Source organism: Phalacrocorax carbo, chromosome 2 (assembly GCF_963921805.1).
Source record: "Phalacrocorax carbo chromosome 2, bPhaCar2.1, whole genome shotgun sequence".
In the NCBI taxonomy this organism is placed as follows: Eukaryota; Metazoa; Chordata; class Aves; order Suliformes; family Phalacrocoracidae; genus Phalacrocorax; species Phalacrocorax carbo.
Genome location: NC_087514.1, coordinates 132,701,229 through 132,725,972, shown reverse-complemented (window position 1 = coordinate 132,725,972; position 24,744 = coordinate 132,701,229). Strand labels below are relative to the sequence as shown.

Sequence of the window (24,744 nt, the reverse complement as noted above, 5' to 3'; positions counted from 1 at the left end):
CATCTGCAGTCTCATGGCAGGGATAAGACTACACAATCCATGTTCTTCATAGTAGCATCCCCTTCTTATTTTAAAACTTAAGAACACCTAAAACAAACCTTCAGCTTCATAGTGCTTGGTTTTGAAGATAATACTGCTTCAAGCTGGACAACTCTGGGGGTCTATCCTTTGAGAAAGAGATATCAATAGCCAGAGCACAAAGCAATGCAGCAAAAGAGAAGACAAAGGACACTGCTAAATAGAGACAAAACTGAATATTTATATCTGTTTGAAAGTTAATATAAATATGCCCATAGCAGTTGAAGAAAAATGCATTTGGAGTCACACCTCTGAATGCTTTGAGTAGTACAACCAACCTTGATAAATGCATTTCATTATTACTAGCTGCTAGGAACTACTTCAAAACATATTTCGATCATAGTCTACTTTATTATTACGGTTGCCTACATAATTTACCTCAGATTGCTCAGTCAAACTGCCCATTTGGATTGTAATTCAATTTTAACCACCACAAGCTCAAGCTGCATTTCCTGCACAATGTTAGCGTTTTGAATTATTCACAAAAGCATAAAGCCTATATACCAAAATTAACATTCATTCCAGATTCCTAAAGTTATAACTATTTCAGGAATTAACACTTTAAAAAAAAAAACTATGAAAATTCTCTCCACAGAGATTCAAAGACTAATGTTTTAAACCTTGTGTACTATAGGAAAGTCAATTTCTGCAATGGGGAAAAAAAATACATCTTGTCCTTCTCTAGTTGATGCCTTTGTTTTTGTGTTATGTATCTCACCAACATGTGCTTTGCTCTTCTTACTCAGTCTGTTACATCAGAGTATCTCTCTTACAAGCACTACCTCTACACACAGAAGTTTTTCCCGAGCAACCCTTTTATAGGGCAGTTTTGCAGATTTTACATTAGTAAGGAAAATATTGCTAGGGCTTGGTTTGGCTTTTTTTCCTAGCTTTCATAAATAACCATTCATTTAGGTGTTTATGTCCCTTACACACTGTGTGATTTTTCTGGTTTCGCTCTATTTGCAAATGGAAATGGAGAAGCTTGTTTTTAAAACATGAACACTACAAAAAACTAAGGCTAGATAGAGTAGCCAATGCCCCTCTTTTCCAAGCTTAATAGGCAATCCAATTCAATAGCACTATATAATTTGTTGGTAAGTGGTGGCTAGTATCAACTGACTCTAAATACTATCCATTTGTGATTAGATGGATCCATTTTGCAAATGAAGTACCTCTAAAGTACCTACTTTAGATGTCCAAATTCACAACACTAACTTGATTTAAAAAAATCCTTCTAACAGCTCTAATGAACAAGTTACAGGGTTGAGTATCACAGGATTAAATGTTAAGCCAACCTTTTCTCAAAACTGACTTCAATCTAGAGCTCTAGCAAAGGCTAGCAAGACCTAATGTCTGAAAACATAGAAAACTTAATATTTTACACAATAAAAAAATAAAGCCTGTGCTTCTCAGATGGAAGTGTGATTGGCTGTAAAGCTTTAATTTTATTTATTTTACACAAATAGCTAGTGAATGAGAATTGCTGCCCCTGCTTCCCCAAGGGATACTTTGCTTCATCAGATCTTCTGGTCCATGTAATATATAAGGTCAAACTTCTCAGCTGTCTCCTCTATCTTTCTAATCCATATGTACAAATCATTTTTATTATACAGAAGCACAAAAATAAAACCCTTGAATATAACTTTTCCCCTTACACCGTAGAGAGAGAATAATGGTCAGGAGGTACAAGGTTTGTCATCTGAATTCTACCAATTCCAGTATTTAAATTCAAACAAGCATCTGTAAGCACAAGCCTTGTTACTCTTTCTGCATGCTGATCCTGAAGATCTGTTCCATATCTTTCTTTCACTGGGAATTGTGGGGCACTGAATTATGTTATTAGGAACCTTGAAATCAGGAGACCACACATTCCGACTTTAAAAAGGCTTTTCAAGTCACAAACAACAGTTCTGTTAGTATTTTATAATGAAAATTTTGAGGAGATTAGCTTAAGTGGTATATGCATGGAATATTTACCATTTAAAACAAAACAACTGGACAGAAGAAGACACTATAGGCTCAGTTTTGTCCTTTAAACTAGCCTAGTGCTTACATAGCCTTCAAATTTACAACTACTCCCACAAACTGCTATACAAGTTTCCTTCCACCCTCACCCTACACTGAGTTACTTTCTTCGTCTTCATTAAATCCTGTACCTTTAAGGCAAATACAAAGTTTTCCCAATAACCCAAATAAAATGTTGTCAAGAGTTTTTTGTAAAAGTCTTTAATCTTTCAATCCTCATCCATAAGCACTGACTACTCCTCACTTAGATCACACTAACTAGATCATCGCTGTTTCTCTCAACTTGCCTTGCTTTATGAGACTCCCATAAAACACATCTTCCCCACCTTCAATTAGTCCTACTATTATTCTCATTTCCCTTTCACCTTACAGTTATCTGCTGCAGGGCACACTTGTCCCACCCATTTTTCCTTGAAATTCACCAAGCATCACCCACTGCAAGAAGGCAATAACTGTAAAAACTTCTAGATATCTGTATGTGCTGAAAAATTTGCATTCTTAAGGACGTTTCCAATAATGATTCTGTAACAATTTTTTTTTTTGTAAACACAAAGACAAAAGGAATGTTTGTTTTAATACTCTTACAGTTCCTCTGAATGAACTAGCACTCAGTATTCCTGATCTGTATTCACCCTCCACCTTCTCATTTGAACAAGCATCAGAACCACTCAAAAATAATAGCTGACAAAATTGCCAAGCTTCAGAGGGCATTTGTCCATTTAAAAGCTGAGCTATCATACAGTTTTCTTCCACCTGGTCAATAATCCTTGCATAACAACTGTAAGCCTGAAGAAAGAAAAACAAATTATAAAGACTAAAATGGTCCTTAGCAGTCTTGAGATTTCAGTAATAACTTGCTGCTGGACCGCGCTCAAATTAGAGACACTGATGTTTTGCTCCTCAGCTTTGTCTGACAGTTTTAAGCAGTTTTCAATCAACTGAAAAGAAGTTTGGTTATTTTACCTTTCTTTGCCCCTTGCCCCCTGTGGCAGCCTACTATTGGTACTACTACTACCACCGTGTATCATTACTGCTCAGAAAGCTCTATCATTATTTTCAAGTCATCTACCACCAGCATAGTTATAAATAATTTTCTCAACACTTACCTGAATTACCTCTCGGTCCTTTACAAGTAACTTGGCAATATTTTTCTAACCAAACTGTCCATATACTACAAAAACCTCATAGAGCACACGTCAGATAAATTTATGATACTACTTTAAAATCTTTATTGAATCTATTAAAAGAGCATTCTTATCTACACTCACTCGCTTAGCCCGTCATCAGAATTACAAGCCCAGCAGAACAAGGCATTGCCAATTCTGATTGCTGGTCCAGCGGTTCTTCCCTCATCTGAAGATGGTAGAAGTAGTAAAATATGTTTCTCCTTCTGCAGTACATTCAGCACCATTTTTTCTACTCCTTAGCCCAGACCCATCTTCTTTGTGGAAGCCCTTATATTAGTTTGCCCAAACGTGCTGGTTTTGACTGGGGTAGAGTTAATTTTCTTCATAGTAGCTAGTATGGGGTTATGTTTTGGATTTGTGCTGAAAGTGTGTTGATAATAAAGGGATGTGTTAGCGCTGCTCAGCAGTAACCAAAACAGAGACAAGGCCTTTTCTGCCTCTCACCCCACCCCACCAGTGAGCAGGCTGGGGGTGCCCAAGAAGCTGGGAGGGGACACAACTGGGCCCAACCAAACTGGGCACAGTTTGGTCCAACTGACCAAAGGAATATTCCATACCATATGACATCATGCTCAGCATATAAAGCTGGGGAAAGAAGAAGGAAGCGGGGGACATTCAGAGTGATGGCATTTGTCTTCCCAAGTAACTGTAATGCGTGTTGGAGCCCTGCTTCCCTGGAGATGGCTGAACACCTGCCTGCCCATGGGAAGGAGTGAATCAATGCCTTGTTTTGCTTTGCTTGCATGTGCAGCTTTCACTTTGCCTGTTAAACTGTCTTTATCTCAACCCATGAGTTTTCTCACTTTTACTCTTCTGATTCTCTCCCACATCCCACTGCAGACGTGGGGGTGGAGAGTAAGCAGCTGTGTGGTGCTTAGCTGCTGGCCAGGGTTAAATCATGACACCGAAACATAGTAATTTATCCCTTTACCCTTAAATCTGATTTTTATTTAAGTAATTTAAGACAGATGAGGTTCTGCAGTAAAGTTGTTAAATATTTGCTTTGCTTCAGATACTATTATTACTTTTCAGGAGAAAACAGGGACATCAGCCTCTTTAAAGAATCAATCACTTTGTTCAACTCCCTTTAACAAAAAGGGATTTTGTGGGGGTTTTTTTGTTTGGGATTTTTTAAAAACATGATTAAGGAAATAAAGAATATAGTTCATCTAAACTGCATTAAGATTGCCATTCACCAGTTAAGAAAATTAAAACCCCCAAACTGCTGCTTGCTTACTAGCAGTGAAGATATGCAATAACAAAATCCTCAATATTAAACACACATAAAGAGCTGAGACTTCATTGCAAAATGTATTTCTTACCATGCCTTTTCCATCTATGGCCTCGAATAGACATGCTAGTCACAGCATTTCTTGATATTCTGGATGAAGTAGGTGTAATTTCAACCTGAATGCATCTTGTTCCTTCTTTACTAGATTTAATGGCACCCTGAGGCAGTGAAGCTTTTATTGCATTAGCAACCTAGAACAGAAAAGATGCAGTTAAATTCTCAACACGGAGATCCAAATTTTAGAAGAAGAATTCTGTCAGGGGATTCTTATTACTCCAAGAATACTGTGTACAATTCCAGTTTAAGGTCAAAAAGCACACTAGCTTTTTGCACAGATAATAAAGAATGCTGATTGCCATTACCTCTCAGAATTAAGTTACATTTAATACCTGCCACTTTTTAAAAGTTTCAAGTTCAAAGATGTGGCAATTACTTAACATGAATTGCAGAGTGCTCCTGCACTATAATCTACACTTTCAAGACTTAGAATCATTCTACTGCAAACAGGTTGTTCACTAGTGATGACAAAATAAGTACATCAAAAGCACCTGTGTGTGTGTGTGTGTATACCTGAAGATCTAGCTATTCACAGGAACACAGCCACATAGACCTAATGGGATTTAGGTTCCTGGCGTGATGTCTATCATGCACGTTCACAGGAAGGATTTCCTAGACTGAAAATTCTACTCAAAAAAAAAAAAAAGTTGAAATACAACACCTACCAGCAGAGGTTCTGGATACAGTTCCAGCTGTGCTCTATACAAAATGTCATCCATAGCTTTACGAGCCAGATCCCATTCTCCATTATAACTACAAAGGTAAATATATACATCATAATAAACACCTATACCAGCAGATGAACCTTCTTGGTCACATAACCTTCACAGATTTAGTATTCTTTGAGAGCTCAATTTAGCAGAGTTTAACTACTTGTGTAAATAATGTAATAATGTAAATAATGTAAAAAAATAAATATGTCTAAATAGCTGTAAGCCTGCTATTTAGAGAACTTTTCTGAAGTAGCGTCTATGGAGGCAAAGTTTTATTTTCATTGGCCACCCTGAGCAGTATAAAAGTCATATAATTAGTTACTGATCAGCTAGTCATGAAATATTCTGAAATTCAAACAGGATGGTTTTAATATTACTCCACCTTTTGAGTATTCCTGTGTTACTAGTCTCTAACTATTTCAGTCACTAAGAGAGCTTTACACATTAACATGACTATCAAAGGGTAAATGACATCAGCATTTCAGAGGAAGAATTATAAGACCTTTTTTCCTTAACTAGACTGATGTCAAAACTAAGCATGCAAAAATGCAGACAGCAGACAATGGTTGGAAAAGTTTTTTTAAAAGATTTTTTCACATCAGTTATACCTACTAAGTGCTGTTCTAGCCCTCTTTCCCTAATATGTCGTAAGTAAATTCAGCTAACCAGCTGGAGAATTATGTCCTCTTCTTGAGGATCTTATTGCTAGACTCTGCACCTGTCCACTAGAAAATAAAACATTTCAAAGGCATCATGCCTAAATGAGTGTAGAAATTAAGCTGACATTTATTTTATATGTGTACGAAAAATGCCCAGCAACTTACAAGGCATAATAAATCCCTGTCAGCATTTGCACCATGAACTCAGATGAAACTGGAATCCTGCTGTTGACTCCCTTGTACTTTCTCACTTGCTGGCGAGGATATCCACAGACACAAATTCTAAAGAAATCATGCATTCGTCATTAGCAAATACTGTAGAACCACCTTTGAATACAACTCTACAAAGCTAGGTGTTTAGTATACATTTTGACTACAATAGACCCACAAGAAGGTATCCATCAACAACCCTGTGCTGGAGCCGACTACCTCTTATTATGGAAGAAGGGTATGCCCTCTACTGGCAGAGTTCAACGCTTCAAAACAGACATCACAGACATTCCTGTTTATGTGTATACTACAGTGGAATGAGAAAGAAAACTGCCAGTAAAAGTCATTCTGAATCCACGCATTTGCTGCAGAACAGACAAAAAATAAGTTAATGGTATTTAAGGAAATAAAGCACATAGCAAGCATTAATGTTACAGACAGAAGCGTTAAGTGTCATTGCATGTAATATGGAAGTTGCATACAAGTTTTCAAGCAATGAGACCAGAAGTATCACGTTCATAAAACTGTTCTAAAATCCAGTAAAAGACAGCTTTAGAATTTAGTTCTGAAGTAAATTCCACATCACGTTCTGCAGTCAAAACATTTTAGAAATCAAAGATACTGGGTAGTTAAATATTCAATTCAGTGGCTATCACTGGACTTCTGGAATAACCTTTAATGACATTAATCAAAGTATTTCCTTCCTCAAAGCATAGACTGTAAGTTTTAGTCTCAAAGCTTCAATTCTTCAGCTTCAATTCCAGAGAGCTTGTAAAACTCCTCTTAATTTTACTTTTTTTTTTAACCAGAAAAACAATTGAGTTAAGATAGTATTGTAGTACCCTTCAAATTACATCTGTAATAGGTATTTCAGGAGGATTTTTGTATTAATACTAACTTTGCCATTAATCTACTGCATTTTTTTCCTCTCCTTCTCTATCCCACAACTCATCTTCTGCTGTGGCTACTAAAAAAAACACACTCAAAAAACCCAAAACCCACAGAAAAACAAAAGAAAAAAAAAACAACAAAAAAAACCCCAACAAAAACAACAGGAAAGCAGACAGTGCCCCAAGATCTCTATCACTTAGCAACTCCCCCAGTATGTACCTTCCTATGTAACTTCCACCTAGTATGATCTAAATTTGACTCTTCATGCTGATATCACTGTATCTCCAAACACAAGCAGCAACAACAAAAGATGTTGAATGCTATCAGGAAAGACAGGAAGCCATGCTAGAGACAACGTCCAAGGAAATGAAAACATTATGAGATGTTTACAAAGGACGAATCATAGAATGGTGGGTTGGAAGGAACCTTTAAAGATCATCAATTTCTACCCCCTCTACCATGGGCAGGGACATCTTCCACTAGGATCAGATGTTTCAAAGCCCTATCCAACTTGACCTTGAATGCTTCCAGGGATGAAGCATCCACAGCTTCTCTGGGCAACCTGTTCCAGTGCCTCACCACTCTCACTGTAAAAAATTTCTTCCTGATATCCAAACTAAATCAATGCTCTTTCAGTTTAAAACTCTTGCCCCTTGTCCTATCACTACAGGTCTTGGTGACAAGCATCTTCCATCTTCCTTATAAGCCTCCCTTATATTCATTGAAAGGCTGCAATAAGGTCTTCCTGGAGTCTTCTCCAGGTTGAACAGCCCCAACTCTCACAGCCTGTCTTCACGGGAGGTGCTCCAGCCCTCTGATCACCTTCATAGCCCTCCGCTGGACCCAGAGGTTCACAAAACAGGTCCACGTCTTTCTTTTATTGGGAACCCCAGAACTGGATGCAGTACTCCAGGTGAGGTCTCGTGAGAGCTGAGTAAAGGGGGAGGATCATTCCCCTCAACCTGCTGGTCACACTTTTTATGCAGTCTAGAATACGATTGGCTTTCTGGGCTGCAAGTATATATTGTACTGTATGTCCAAGCCCTTCTCTGTCAGACTGCTCTCAATTCATTCATCCCACAGTCTGCACTGGTATTGGGGATTGCCCACACACAGGTGTAGACTTTGTAGGCCTTATGGAACTTCGTGAGGTTAAAATACTTATAGGTACAGGATACCTATCCTCTATGCACTTATCTGGCTTGAAAGTAATTTCATAAGCCCTAGGCTTGTGCTGCCACTTTACAGAGTTGGTCAACTGCTGCTCTGAGCATCAGTATTTAGTTATAATTCTCACTGAAATTTACAACCCTAAATACAAATTTCTCAGACCGGCCTAAACCAAGATTTAAGTAACTGAATTCAACAACTCAAAATCATGTTTCTAAAATAAGAATTTATTTTGCTTAGTTTTGAATTTTCATTTTCAAGACTAGACAAACATGTTAATTTGTAACTAACTGCAAGTTCTCTCCTAAATTTTACATTGTTCTTGGCCAGAAGCACCGGCTATTTAGTTCTCCTTCCCTATTACTTCAGATTTAAAACTGATTTTATTATTGTTAGGAATACATTACTTCAGATAGCATTGTGATTTGTGTCTCTCTATTCAAATGGCTTAAAACTCTAGATTTTTTAGAAACCAGAATGCAAACACATTTATATCTTAAAATACCTAGAGTTCACCTGCAAAGTATATGCACAGCTAGCTAAAACAAAAAATTCTGACTTCCAGTTAAGTGAATCAAATTGACTCTTCTGTTAAATATGCTTAAGATGTCAGAACCAAAGTAATTCATCCTCTCATATTTAATTTTGTTCACACATGGCAAAAGTTAAAGCATGAAAGCTGTTTTTCTGACTCTTACCTAGCCCTAAACCACAGGAGCCAGTTACTGAAATTAACTAGGTTCAGTAACTCCCCCACAAATATCCCATCCCATTTTCCTCCTCTTTAGCCCCAGAAGAGGCTATTATTATGCAACTTGGGCAACACTTTAGTTCCAGATAGTCCATTATTTCTACCAATGGTTTGGCTCAAATATGACACCTATAATCCACTAAAACAATAAGCATTTCAGTGCTGTGTAAAGCCTATGGGGTGGAGGTAGCTGCAAGTAAGTGTCCCGTTTAAACAAAAATGCTAGTTTACATAAAACCATCTGACCAGGTCATTTTTATGCCAATGTATATATTTATGCATTTACTAGATGCTACTGTACAGGGATACAGTAAGTATTTTTTGGGGAAAAATAGGGAACTCACGGTAGGAATGTGATCAGTTAACACTGACAGTTATATAGAAAAGACCTTAGTACAGTCATTCCATTAATGCCGGTATTGACTAGTTTTGAAAAGTCCTGCTCTAATGCAAGTTACTTCCTCTAAAAAGGCTAGAATGACATCGGCAAAATTGCTTCACTTTACATCAGAGTAAGATAACACTCTTATGAAAAGAGACTTAACTGAAGATGCCCAAAATGCAAAAAATCTGGATTTACAACACTTGAGATCATCACAAAATATTTTGAACTGCAATTGTCACATTCACAGTTCATGTTTGTAAATAAGTATTAGAAGCTTTTGCTGCTTTAAAAAAAAAAAGTCATAAAAATTGAGTTAGACTTACTAGAAGAAAGCACATTCATTGTAGATTGCTTTCATACAGATCTTCCAAAAGAAGCCTAAATTCAACACCGCTCAAACCAATTAAAGGAGTTATTCTAGAAATTCTTCCAAGAATTTTGTCAGCACCACATCCAACGGGATACTGAAAGATATTCTGGTCTTCTGACACATACGCCCTTGAATCCCTAAAATGCTGCCAGGGTGAGATTTTCAGTAAGCAGAGAAACATGGATGCCAAAAACAGTAGGGAATGAAGAACTAAGATAAAACTCGAATTGTATAGTATCAAATAATTCAGTATCCAAACATTTGACATTTTGAAGTAGAAAGACTTGCCTGCATTCATTGGTAATTTGCTTGAGTTGTTTTTGGAGGCTTTTAAAATTTATCACAAATACAATAAAAACCTAATCAAGCAGAATAAGCAATATCAACCTCTGTCCACTGTCCTTAGCTTCTAAATATTTTCCACCTGAAATTTTAGATCAGCATATCTGACAAAGATCTTGTAAAGGCTCTTGTAAATATTTACAAGTGCTCCAATGCTCTCTCACCTCCTCTGAAGATGAGAGGATCTTACAGGCATCCATTACCATGGTTTTTTTGTGTGAGGAACCTGGGAATCATCATTGGTAAAAAGTTGCTGTAGTTGAATTCTAGGTCTCTCTTCAGTTTCCTGGGTTAATGAGATAATTCTAATTTTTAACTTAACCCAAAGTCCACTTTCAAAGATCTAGAGGCAGAAAATCTAGGCACCTCATCGTCTAGAATCTAGAGACAGACATGTTTACTACCAGTTCTTCCTATCTGAAAAAAAGAAATGGATCAATAACAGACACTGTAATTAAAGCTGAGGTGGGTTTTCAGGGTGAGGGTATTTGTTTTTTCAAGTAACAGCAGATTTTGGTAATACCCAAAGTATTTGTAAGAATGGATGTATTTCCTGTTTCAAGATCTCCTATAATTTCACAAAAGTTTCAACTTGCACAGCATCCTAATATATTTAGTAAGCTTGCAACGCAAAATTTACCAAGATTTTAGAAGACATTTCTTATTTTATTTAGCTAACACATCTACAGCTACTCTAATTAAAACAAACTGTTCCCTTGATTTGGCTTCTTCACTTAACAGTACTGCATATAAGCCAGGTCACTGCTTTCTCATTTTAAAGTTCTCAATCCAAAGTTATATAAGAGATACTTTAAAAGCAAATAATGCGGCTGTAAACACACAAAAAAAAGTCAATTTTACATACAGCTTTTGGGAACCTAAAGCTTTTAAAAAAAAAAAACAAAAGCAAAAAGTTCATACTGATTGCATTTCAAGTTGAAAAAGCCATTTTAAGTGTAATCAACCTACAGAAATTACCTTGAACAAATTTGACACAACGACTGAAGAGAAACTGCAGGCATGTAGCTTAAGGCAGCATTGTAACAGAGCAGAAGGAAAGTCAGCACTTCAAACCTGGGATTCATGAGAAACATCAGAATTACATTACTAATTTCATTTCTGAAAACAAGTTTACACAGAAATTTGCAAGAGTTATCTGAACAGATTTGGTATTTTGTTCCAATAAAATTGACAATCAAGTAGTTTAGTTCTGTAAGCTTTTTCCTCTTCATGTAGTATTATGTGCTGTTAGTCTTTCTGCATCTATGTTTACATGTGTTTAAAAACAAAAAACCACTACAAAATACAAATACACCTACCCACCTTCAGTCTATATTAAAATTATAAGAAGTTAAGATTCAGCAATGATTCTCAAGCAAAATCCTATTATACAATTTCACCTGTTCTGTGCTGTTAACATCTCCCTCTGAGGATGAGGTCCACTGTATACAACCCTGGACAAGCCATGCTGCGATAAAGCTCCTTCAGTGAGAGCCATGGAGCCAATGCTGGAAGGCTAAAGGAAAAAGGGTCATTCAAAACATGTCCACCTGAAGTCTTGCTACAAGTGAAAATAGACAACAATCAGCATCACCATATTTGTACATAAATTTTCAACAGGCTTAAAGTTATCTGACTGCTTAGCTGTCTTAGATTTGAGAAGTTATTTTACACCAGACAAGGTGTATGGCTTCGGAACAGAAAAAACGAGAGACATAGTTGGTGCATTGATATTATGGAATTATGACTATTCAGTCTTGAAGAGGCCCCAGAGACCAGTTAGTAGTACTCAGAAGACTGAGAAATATGTTCCTATGTCATCATGTAACATGCTAAAACTACTTTTCACCTTTATTCTTAACAAACTGGCCCCAAAGCATACTGCCTTACTCAATCAGTAACAACTTTATGTCGTACATGTCACTTACTTCATGATAGACCGAAGGTTTGGACAAAGATGGAATTGTGAAACTCAGCACTTTGCTATGTCCCTCTTTGTCAACTATCTCCTGAAAAAGAGAGAAGATACCAATGGTTACACTGTACTACAGAAACCAGACATTTTAAAATGCTAAATGCTGGGTGGGGGTGAATAGATAAAGTAAGCCAACTAATTATTATAGGGACAGGTAGGGATACTACAACAATCTGAGCTATAAGCTAGAAATTATCTCTGTATTTGGTTTCTGTCACAGTGCATTTGCTTTGTTTATGAAAAGTATTCAAAAGACTTAGTAACGGGTACATACGTTTACATACATAGTCCATCTTAAAAAACACTAACTGGAAATCTCAATATGTTTAAACAGTGGGTTGTTGGTTTTTTTTAAATTATACACTATTTGCAAATATTGAAGGCTCAATAATTCTGTTCTGAAAACTATTTACCCACCAATAAATGACTCCACAAGTAATTTGTTTTGGAAATATTATAGCTCTGGAATGACTGCAGCCTCCTATGGTTTGACAGTAGCAGACATCATAGTATCTGCAAAAGCCCAAGTTTGATAATTCCATACTTAGAGTTAAAAGAGGCATGGGTGCAAAGCTTTAGAGAAGCTACTCTCCTGCAAGATACCACAATAGCAGTATGTTGGCAGACTTCTTGCTCCTGCAAGTTAGTAGAAGACTAAGGGTAAGGCAAAAGATGATGTGCCTATGTATCACAGAAGAGCACTGAAGTACTTCACATAAACTTCAGAAGTTCCAAAGCAGACCTGACCAATAACCAACTCATACACACACAGACGAACTATCCCCCGCCCTAAATTTCAGCAGCAGATTTCCTATATCCAAAGGCAGAGAATAGAGAGGAGCTTCAGTGTCTCCTAAAACCTATGCCTTGGAAGGTTGAAGGACTAACTTCACATAGTAATTATTAGAAATCATGTCTTAAAGTAGAACATGAAGTGGTAAAGGAAGACTGAGAAGTATCAAAAAGCCATAAAGAGCTGTTCTGTCTGAAGAATTATACAGCTCTTCCACTCTCCACATAAACCACTGATTCTTTTAATTTTCAGTATTGCTTCTGTATCAATGCGGGAAACAGTCTCAATAGATGGGAGGAGAAGGGAAGAAAAACTGGCTACATCCAAACTTCTAAAATCTAAAAATATCAATATTTTGATGTTTCATTCTAATCAGATTTGTAATTAAGTTTTGGGAGTGCATTTCAATATCTGAAGTGTATTAGAAAAAAAAACTTACACTTACAGCCAGGAAAGCCAAAAATATTGACTGCACGCACTACCACTTCATGTCTTCAAGCTGACAGTAGAACAAGCCAGTTCATGATCCCAAGTTTCAGCCACAATAATTCTATACCCCTGACAGTGTAGTGAATTTAAAATTATTCTGAACAATACTCAATTTAACTTCCTTCAGTAAGATACTGCAGGACTCTGAGCATGTTAACTTCGTCAAGTTCCAAGAGACCACCATAGGTATTTACAGAAGGATTACTATTTGTATTAGGCTACATCTTTCATCTTGCGTTTGAAAACAAAGTTGCTGGTTAAAGAGAAAATAAGTATCTAAGCAGGTCACCTACTACCTTTTCAACTTGGTATGCTGAAGAATGGTACCATCTTGACTGTTAAAATTTTATACAACATCAGAGGGGAAGTAGTCAGCATCAGTAACGTGGCATTACTTTAGCATAAGCATTCGTACTGTCTTAAAGCAGAAGGAGGAAAAAAATATAAATGTTTCCCAAAATCAGGTTGATCTACAGCTTCCTGCAGAAACTTGCTGTAAAATTCTTATGACCCCAAGCAGCTGGAGATGGATGGCTGCGTTACTAATTGAGGAAGAAACTGTTCATCGCGAAAAGAAAAGGTTACTGGGCTGGTTTCAAGCTTAACTGTAAATGTAATCTCTTCTATAAGAAAGGCAAGTGATTATAGCCACATCGTCAACCAATTCAGATGACTTCATCACAGAAATAAAGGAGGAAGGCATAAGATATACCAAATGCTTTCCAGGAATGTTTTTCTTCTCAGATACAACGAAGCACACAGAAAATACATGAAGCCTGTACTCTGCCTAAAGAAGAGTTGAATATAAGGGCTCAGGTCTTAAGTGGACTCCTAGGTGAAAAAAAAAAATATGTTTTCACTTGCTTGGTAAAGACACTTGAGATTATTTTTAGAAGGATGGGAGCTCTCTTCTCCAGATTTTCAGAATGGGAAGAGGAGACTTGAAGTTCATCACTGTTTCACTTCCCAAAAAGCCTTCCTAAAACATCCAGAACATACAAACTACACTGAAGAGAATCCCAGTGGACATAACACTAAGCTTTTTATAATAGCTCTTAAAGATTCCTTCATAATTCTGTTCTTCAAAGCAGTAATTTAGTAAAAAATATCTTTTCCATACAAAATATGAAAAAATGTCAAGGTCATTACAAAATGAAAGATCTTTAATTTCTCAAAGCTAAACAATCTGTTCAGCAGTCGAGTACTAAGAATTTGTTGAAAGTGATTTCTTGTGTTTTCTAGCCAAGATAGTCAAAATACCCCATAAAATATGGGCAACCACTTCAAAAGTAGTACCTCTAAAAGCTTTTGAGCAGAATCTAAGTTTAATCACTATACCAAGAATTAAGTAACAAAAAAATTAAGAGGACTCCTTTGACTCCTTTGGCCATTTGTGCATTAACACTTTCCAGGAACCACAAAAAGAGCAGAGAAAATATTCACTAAAATAAAAGAAAAAGTTCCTTTTGCAGATTTCTGACATAGACATCAATTTGAAGAGTCAAAACAGAGATACTCAATCACTTCATTTCAATTCCAAAATGAAATTGTTAATTATTCCCCAGTAAAATACTCTATAGTAACCGTCAAAAGCACACTAATCTTTTTAGGCCTGAATAATTACACACAAATACAAACCAAGTTATAAACTCCTAGGAGGAGAGCCTCTATGCATCCACTGCTCTGCAAATCTCTGCTGGCTGAGACAGCAAGATAGCACCACATCAATTCCGGTAGAAACTGCAGTGTAAATCGTAGCAATTGTTCCTCACCACTGCGATAGAACTCAAAGAGCTGATGGCAAACTGGCTCCAGAAGCTGAAATATAAATTACAATTGTCAACGAATAAGACATTACAAGAAACTGCAACTTTGCAAGGATCAATCAGTTGGACAAAACTGTAAACTGATAAGTTACATTGTGGCTATTAGGGAGTGACTGGTGCTGTAACTGCCCAATTCAACCTATATACTTTTCATCCCTGATAACATACTTTCAGATGATAGAACTAGAGCCTTCCATTCCATGTGAAGAAAGAATTCCAATTCTCTCATTTTTGGCTCACTTCCTCCAGCCTCAAAGGCATAAATAGAGAATACTTGTTATCACCACACCTCATACCATTGCCTCAATATCTCTAACATACAGGAAAATCACATGAACAAAAGGTCTGGCTATTCTAGAGCTCCAACAGCATACACACAAATTGCTAGAAGCTTTTACCCACCAAGTGAGAAGAGCTGTGTAACACTCAAATTCAAAGTATTACAATAACTTCGTATACAGTAGCATTAGTTCACTTTTCCACTCTCATTAAAATCTTCTAGAAACTTCAACGTATATATAGGTTTGAGACAGAAATGGGAAGTCTCAACAGTAATTTTACAATCAGATCTGTTAAGCTTATATAAATGGAAGTAATATATTGAACCGGAAATAATACATTGAGCTAGAACAAGTTTTTAAAAAAAGACTTAAAAACAATTATGCCATCAGCTTGCACTGTTTCTGGATTTAATGTGCATTCTTGTGCTACCACCTACCCCCGCTAGAGGACGAAACACCGTGTTAACCATCATGTGTCAATGTATGGAAGTTATACTTTCATTTTGTCACCTAGGTAGGAGATTTCCTAACCCAAGTAGAAAATACTGTCAAAACCAGTAGGCACTTTCAAAGACAGCTGAACTGGACACTGAACTCTCAAGCAAAAACTCAAAAGCACATACTCAAAAATAACTTTGGTGGCAAACACAGCAAACCATCAGTAAGAGTTTGGAACTGTAAAAGTATTTCTTCTTAAAAAAAAGTGGGGTAGGGAAGGGAAAAAGGCAATTTTTCTTTAAATCTTCTCAATAATTTATTTGCAAGTAATAACAAATAGGAGGACCCTATCATCTAAGAAACTACTCCCTGAAAAACAATCTAGACAATTGATGTATTTTATTAGGGAACTTTACAAAATGAAATCTGAGATTCCAGCTATTTAGAATTCATTCTATCAGCTCCAGCTATTTTTTTTAATATATATATGTATATATTAAAAAGCATTACATAAGTGTGACATTCTCCAGTCACAAATCTCTGAAAGGATTCAAATGTAACACACCTAAAGGACTACTTTTGCTACCTTGCTCCTTACCTCCAAGATTTAATGTCTTAGTTTGTCTACATGACTCACAGAAATAGACTCTACGTTAATTTCAAAACCAGGAATGTTCAGGCTAGTAACAGGTAACAGACCTTCACTGAAATGTATTCTTCCACAAAATCCCCAGAAGTTCCAACCTGAAAATGATGGAATCCAAACTAGACATGCATTTTAGAGTATTTTAGAGATTGCACTGAGAAAAGATACCATAATCATTAGTACTGCCACTGCACTTCAGTTCAGAAAGCAATGTATTACCCAACACCTTTCTGAAAATCCTTAAAAACTGGAATATATGTACGTACTTTACTGCTAGTTACATGCAAATCATGTTTTCTACTTTATTCTAAGTACAACGTGCAAGTTCTTCCTCTATTTGTCTAGGTCACACCTTCAGTTTTTCAATGGAACAAGCTTTCAAAAAGTAAGAAACCTATTCTTCTATATTTTCCTCCCTTTATTGAAGCAAAGGAGGAAACATCACCACAAGAGCATGTTTAAAAAAAACCAAACCTGTTTGCTTTCAAGTTTTTCCTCCTGAATACAAAGAAAGTTGAGTCAACATTTCTTACCTCCCAAAGTTACTTCTGAACCCAAAGGATCTTAGCAAGTTTGGGGGTTTTTTAAAGTAGTAATCTGGGGCAATCTGATCCATTAAAAAAAAAAACAAAAAAAAGAAATTTTAGCTTCCGACAGATATAGCTTCTCTTTGGAAAGATGATCTGTGAAAAATCTACAGCAAAGGCAAAAAATCACGCTAAGCTGAACTCACTTTTAAGAGCAGAATATCAAAGATCCTTCCAGAAAACTTCACCAGCACAAGTGCTTTCCATCTTCAGCTTACATATTTCACACAATTTGCATGCTTCCTTTAGTGAAGTATCAGTTCAGAATTATGTGCTTGAACTTTAAAAGGCACATAAATAGCTATGACAGGTATCCATGTACACATCATTATCTCGGTTGAGACAGCTTTATATCAGCACATTTAAATGTGTAATTAGTACAAAACCAGATCTCCTTCCTCAAAATGCCACCACATGCTACAGCCTGATGTAAATACCTCCATGGCTACTATCTAAAAAGGACAGCAATAGTGGTTTAGGTAGAAAGCAAGAAATCTTGAATTTGTGAAGAAACAAACCTCAGATTTTTTTTTATTGTTGGACTCTTGAGTCAATTAGAATTCCTTTAAATCCTCACATCTACTGAAGACTCTCCTTGTATTGAATTACATTTTTCACCTATCAGTGGCCAAGGAACCTCAAAAGTAACTAAAGTCTTTACTAACAAAGCTACTACGAATAGGATATTCCTTCGATTTAGCTCACAAATTTATCATTAATTTGGGGGGGGAAACAACAAACAAAAAACCCCATATGAAAAGCAAACATAAACCAGCAGGAAAATGCAGTCACAGGTGCAAACACACAATTGTTTTTCAAATACTTTAAAAAAACCAACACATCCATCCTCCAAAACAAGATTAATCACAATTTTAAGGTACAGATAATTTTTACATTAAAAGTACCTATATTTAAAGGTATACAGATGGGGTTGTTTGTTTTTAATCTCAGCAGTATTTGCAGTGTTCATGCATTAATCCTTCCCCTTTGCATTATGTACATGAGATAAGGACCGCTCATACCCTACACTGTAAAGCAAGTTGTCATTACACAATGCAGCTAATAAATCTCAAAAAACAGTTGAAAGAAATTACTTGTCTCTTTAACTACTAGTGAGGTATTTTCACACCGTGGAAAGCTCCAAGTACAAGGGGCTACTTGGAAAACTGTCCAAATAAAGATTTTAGGACTGTTCTCCCAAGGCAGAACAACACTCAGTCAGCACTGGCTTTTCTTTTTAATTCAAAGTCTCACTAACAGGGAAATCTTCAATACCTTGCCCCCAGAATTATCCCAACTACCTTGGCCACCCTGCTACTAAGGTCCCTGAGAAACCTAGTGATAGCCAGTAGTAGTAAGAAATCAAAGAGCACATGAAAGTATCAGTTTGGCTATCAACAGGGAGATTCATCAAATTTACATGTTGATATGCATTCTGAAGACCAGACAGGGTTGACTCAGTAGTCGGAATGACTCAGAATGCCCTTCTGAGCAGCAAAGTAAAATTACATTTCTTCTTTGTTGGACAACCTGGGAGTTTCTCTATCAGTATTCTCTCTAAAATGTATACACTGAAAGTGTTTTACCCTCTGACCACTACTGGCCCAATCTCAAAACTTTGGAAAGGTTCCTTACGCTGGGTCTTTTCAGAAGAGGAATTAAGTACTCAGTGCAATTTTAAAATAATACACACAAGGTTTGCTGGATAGTAGAAAGTAAGACAATACAGTTAACAAGACAACTAAAACCAGCTCAGTATGTTCTGAACTCCCCTGGACACTTTAAAAAAAGTGCAGTCATAGGGCATGGATCATTCCTGGCACAGGTACAGAGCAAACCTGTCCCCTCCCCCCAGTTTTTTTCTTTTTTTAACCATCATTTCAGCAAGGGTACATCCACTGTATAAACACATATTTATACTGTATGTATTTAAAACAACAAAAACAACCCCTAAAACCTAAACAGTAACTTTAAAGGATCACAAAGCTATCTAACATTGTTCTCTTGGTTTGTAATAGACAACCTTCTGATAGCTATAGGTTCACATTCAAGTCATACTGAATTACAAAAAGGATTCTGTCAGTCTCAAATATCTTTTCAATTCCTTAACGTATTTCTCAATTCTATACACAAGTTCTGAAGCCCATGAGTATGATCTACAAGCTTAGCTTTGATCAGTAGGTTACAAAACTTATTGTTTCTATGGTACTATGCTATTGCTAAGAAAAAACATTTTAATGGAGGTTCTTCATGTAGTTCTGATATTCACATAGAACAAGATCAACTAGAACACAAGGTCTTATTTTATTCTGCTGGTGTTATGTCAGACATTTTGTGTGAAAGATTCGATATACTCACCTCACTCTGTGGCTCCTGAATTACTTTGTAAAGAGATGAAATCAAAGCACTCTTGTCTTTCAAGTTTGTAGCATAGCTGGATATGGATGCTTCTGGCAGTGTCTGAAATAAAAATTGCTTTTCCTAGTAGTTATAATATTTTTATAATTAACATGTAACAGCTATTTCAACAACAATTTTCCATTACAAGTTACTTATCAGTTTACTATAAACTAAAACTTGTTTCACAAAGAAATCCTTACTACAGAAAGCACTGTATTTTCAGGACAACAAAACTGCCAGAAGACATACTGCATTTTATCATTTTGCAGCCAGTTTAATTCAGAATGTAGAGACAGTGGATGGGAAATACATAAAAACCAACAGTTTCACAGATGCAACCCCACTGAAGTTTCACTGTGAAATTTCAGTACTGTGAAACTTGGCAGTTTGCAGATCCATACCTTAAGGAGTTTTCTCAAGACTGCACACAGCCAGTGAACATTATTACAGGATATAGTATTACTCAAAGAACACAAATTCCAGTTGATGTGAACAACTCTTCTCTAATACTAAACAGATTTTCTGCTAGTACTTAAGAGGGTAAAAATCTAATCCTTTTTAGCAACCCTTTGAAAGCTGTACATTTAAACTTACTATTCATAGCTCTTACAGTACTTCTTATCTGCAGTCCTTCGAAGGAGATTATATACCATTATACAGATCAGAAAACACATTCCCAGTGTACCTAAGCAGACTATAGGAAAACCTATAGTCAAGTCTAGTCTGCACTCAAACCAGCAAGACCATTCATCCATGATATACATTTTCACTGCTCTGTATCAGGAAGTATGTAATCCCAAAGCAGACAAGGAAAAAAAATCCTTTCAAGTAGACATTTGTATATATCACATTATTTGAGCAAAATCCAAGGTTATTGTTTTATTCATTTTCTACAACAATCAAGCGCTCTTGCATACTGCTCCAGCAGCAATTCAAACACAACTGGCTAAATATCTGAGCACTTGTTACCTTGAATTCTGATAACCACTCCTCCACAAGCCCAGTATCCACAGCTAACATCTTCCAACATCCGTTCCAAAACCTTCAGCCTGAAAGAATAAGCAAACACAGTTTGTGAAAACTATGTAGTCACTGCATTAAGCATATGATGAAAATTAAGTCCCTGTGAATATATAAAGAATCTTATGTTTTTACTTGTTAACATTTCACACACTGACATCACTTTGAACTTTTATTCCATCTCACTCATGCAAGCTGCTGGAAGCATTAAGCATGGGAGTCTTCATGTACAGCAGTTTAATAAATTCCAAGTATGTATTGCGTGGGAAGCTCAATAAGTCAAAGATTTGCAGAAATGGCATTTTGAAAACAGAAAATATTACCTTCTCATTTTCAATTTATTTTTCAGCTTACAGAAATCGAGATAAAAGTGTATGGACTCACTGAAGAGAAATGACCATTTAGGTTTTTCCTAGTCAACTGCTATTCCTAACTTGGAAAAGGTCACTGAAATAAAGGCTGATGGAAAAACCTTTCAATCCGCCCCCAGTGTGGCAACTGCAAGACAATGAGCCTGCTGCCTCAGCATGTACCTAAGATGGACTCCCTTGCTCAACACCCTGTACAATCTCAGACAGAGCAAGATCATCAGTACTAAGACCTGAACACAAGAGATACAGAATGGCTTTTGAAATTCATTTCTGATTTCTCTTATTTTTTGAGAAAACAGCTGTCCTTTGGAATGGCTTATTATGAAACAAAGAGCAACATATCATTAAGATGCAAACCTATTAAAAGTTAGAAGAACATGCTGTGGGGGATACCATAAGCATAGGTCAACTATTAGACGATGCACATCAGCTTATCCAAATTATGACCATGGATTTCAAGCAATCACGAAATTAAATGCTCATCTAAGGAAAAAGCTAACACTTTCTTGATGAAATGTTCAATCATGTGACATATCCCATCAAGTTTTGCTTTACCAGTTTAAAATTAGTAATGAAGTACTGATACCCAAGTATGGGCTAGTTGATGAATGACAAGGAAGGAAGAGAGGGGAAGGGAAGAATTGCCTTGTATAACACGAATACAAATATTTTGTTCTGAAATCCAGACTATAGTGGAATATATCCAGAGAATTTTAAGAAGCCTAAAGGGAGAAGAACCAGACATGATAGTGAGAGCTCACTATAACCCTCCAAAGCAAGGGGAAAAAAAACCACTTAAGTAAGGCTTTACTTAAAGAGAAAACAATCAAAATCTTTCAATGCATAGGACATGGTTGTGATGAAATGACTATTCAGACATGAACACCAAAAGGAACAAAATTGAACATGCTGTCCAGCAACTTCTTGAATCATTTTAATACACAATAATAGCATAAGCAGCAAGAAATTCCCACACACACACTAGAGCTATCATTAAATGAATGCCCTAGTCAGGTGAAACCATGGGGAACCAGCTAGGGCAATCTCCTCGAACAACCCCAGAAAGACATGCAAGTCTGCACAAAGCATACAAGAACGGAGTGCTTTCTGAGGATGAAAGGGGAGCAAGGAAGGGCCAAGGAATTATAAGCCACACAGGGCCAGATGTAATTTGTGAGGAAAATGGCAGTAGTAGCTGTAAACATATAGGAGGTACAGTGCAGCAGCAGTTCCACTAAAAGGCTTCTCCTGACAGGCAGAGAGCTGGGGCAGCTCCATGAGAAGGATACCAGTAGTACCAGGGGAAGTAGATGACAACCTACAGCCAAGTGAGGAAGTGGCAGACCTGGTTGGCAAGGAAAGGGTAGAGTGATGCAGGCAAGAGAGAACTTGTAAACAAAAAACCAGGGCCCCACCTCAAATCTAAGCACATATATAAAGCACTTCCTCCAGGACAGCATGATGGGGGAAGCTCTAATACCTCTTCTAGCAAATCAGCATGACTGGGTGCCTCTGTGAAGTGCCCATGCACGAACACGCACACAGCATGCCAACAAGCAGGAAGAATTGGTGGTCTGGGTGTAGCTGCACGGCTATGATCTCAGTAGGATCACTGAGACACAGCAGCACAGCTCACATGACCAGACTACTGCCATGGCTGGATACAGGCTCTTTAAGGACAGACTAGGGTGGTGAGGAAAGCAAGCCACCCTTTATCAGGGAGAGTAGCAGGGATGCTGCAATGGACAATGGAACAGCTGAGAGCTTATGGGTCATGGATGAGAGGGCAGACCTACATGGGTGACATTGTGGCAGGTGTCTGCTACTCATCACCTCATCAATATGAAATATGAGACCTTGCTCATACAACTGAGAAAGCCTCACATTTACAGACACCTGGTCCTCACACAGAACATTAACTACCCTGTTATATCCTGGAAGGGTAACGCAACAAAGAACAAGCAATCCAGAAGGTTTTTTGAGTGCACTGATTATAATCTCCTGAAAGAGGTTATGAGGAGCCAACAAGGGCAGGCACTCTGCTGAATATCATAATTACAAAGATTGAAAAACTGAGCAGTGACATGAAGGTTGGGGCAGCCATAGCTGCAGTGACCATGATGTAGTAGAGCATAGGATCCCAAGAGGAATAAGGATCAAAGCAAGGGGGATCAAGAATGCTCCAGAATGGTCCACAGGCTTTTGTAAAAGTATCATCAGCAACAGGAAGACTAGGGCTCCATGACTGAGTGGGGCAGAGGATCTGCTGACAGGAGGTATGGAAAAGGCCATGGTACTCACTGCCACCTTTCCTTCTGTTGCTGCCAGCAACTGCAGCCCTCAGGAATCCCACGCCTCTGAGCACAGAAAATTGCCTTAACTCCCAGACTCAGGAGATGGGAGCCAACACACAAATGTCAGGAAGTTTCAAGGGCAACACGAAGTCCTGCCCCTGGGGACAAACCACCCCTGGCATCAGCACACACGGGGCCAGACAGCTGGAAAGCAGCTTTGCAGATAAAGCCCTGGGGATCTTCATGAGCAAGGGGAATGTGAGGCAGCCACACAGGCCCTTGCAGCAAAGGCAGCCAACAGCCCCTGGACCGCCAGCAGGTCAATGGACATGATCCTCCCCTGTGCTTGGCCCTGGTGAGACATCTGAAGCGCTGGGCTTCCCAGCAAAAGAGACACATGGACATACTGGAGAGAGTTTGGGAAAGGGCCACAAAGCTGATGGATGAACTGGAGCATCTCTCACATGAAGAGAGGTTGAGAGAGCTAGGACTATTAAGCCTGGAGAAGAGAAGGCTCACGGGGATTTTATGAACGTAGATAATTACATGGGGGAAAGTAGTAAAGCAGACAGAGCCAGGCTCTTCTCATTGGTGTCTTGTGACAAGACAAGCGGCAATGGGCACAAGCTGAAATACACCAAAAAAAGGGTTTAAATGTAATTTCATTCATGGGTTATTGAACACTGCAACAGATTGCCCAGAGTGGCTGAGGAGTCTCCATCTTTGGAGATATTCAAAACCCAGGTGGACAAGATCCTGAACAACCTGTTCTAATTTTCACTACTTTGAGCAAAGTTAGTTGGACTTGGTGATCTCCACAGGTCCATTCAAACCTCATCCATTCTGTTATCCTGTATCAACAAAGAAATAGGAAGGACTGTCATGAAGGAAACTCCTCTAGCTAATACCAACTCTTTCTGACCAGCACCAATGGCCTCTAAAGGTATGACGACGACAATATGGATTAGTGGCCTCTGAATAGCCTACACTTTGTCTCAAACCCTGCTGCAAAGTGAGGCTTTTAAGGATAATACTGCGTGCTAACACACACAAAGGCTAGTCCTACTACAATTACTGAAGCAATGACCTCATCAGTTCCTACAGAATCACACAATCTACTAGACCTACTTTTATTCCTGTGACTGCAAAGGCTTTTGCAACATCTCATGCTTCAGCAGGGATGACAATAGTAACTATTCCCTACTGAGCCCCATTAATGGCACACACACCTGTGCTAATATTGACTGTTCAAAGCAAGAAACCCATGATTTAAAAGTGTCCAAAGGTGTCCTGGATACTCCAAGTCCATAGTTGACACCACACTTATCCAAGAGATGCATTTTTTTTTCTCCTATTTCTGCTCATCCATCAAGCATTCTTTTCAGATTAAAGGCTCCCAGAGAACACAGGGTTCATTTGACCAGTAAAAACAGTAAGAGCATCTTTGGCTGGCATTATCCATTGGACCAAAGACAATACTTCAAGCTTTTAT

At 37.7% G+C, this 24,744-nt stretch overlaps 1 protein-coding gene across 5 annotated transcripts in view; it reads right to left on the bottom strand.

The window, feature by feature from the left end:
• The window catches only part of HYCC1 (hyccin PI4KA lipid kinase complex subunit 1), a 49,215-nt gene that overhangs the window by 8,040 nt on the left and 16,431 nt on the right, over window positions 1–24,744 (bottom strand). For all 5 annotated transcript variants that reach the window (XM_064444441.1, XM_064444445.1, XM_064444444.1 and 2 more), the window contains exons 2-10: window positions 20,537–20,616; window positions 19,526–19,627; window positions 15,028–15,207; window positions 12,061–12,141; window positions 11,533–11,648; window positions 11,111–11,206; window positions 6,179–6,295; window positions 5,307–5,394; window positions 4,616–4,775 (exon numbers count right to left, since the gene is read on the bottom strand). In XM_064444441.1, coding sequence (XP_064300511.1) covers window positions 4,616–4,775; window positions 5,307–5,394; window positions 6,179–6,295; window positions 11,111–11,206; window positions 11,533–11,648; window positions 12,061–12,141; window positions 15,028–15,207; window positions 19,526–19,627; window positions 20,537–20,587 — 991 coding nt within the window. In that variant the 5' untranslated portion in view covers window positions 20,588–20,616. The remainder of the gene's footprint in view (window positions 1–4,615; window positions 4,776–5,306; window positions 5,395–6,178; window positions 6,296–11,110; window positions 11,207–11,532; window positions 11,649–12,060; window positions 12,142–15,027; window positions 15,208–19,525; window positions 19,628–20,536; window positions 20,617–24,744) is intronic.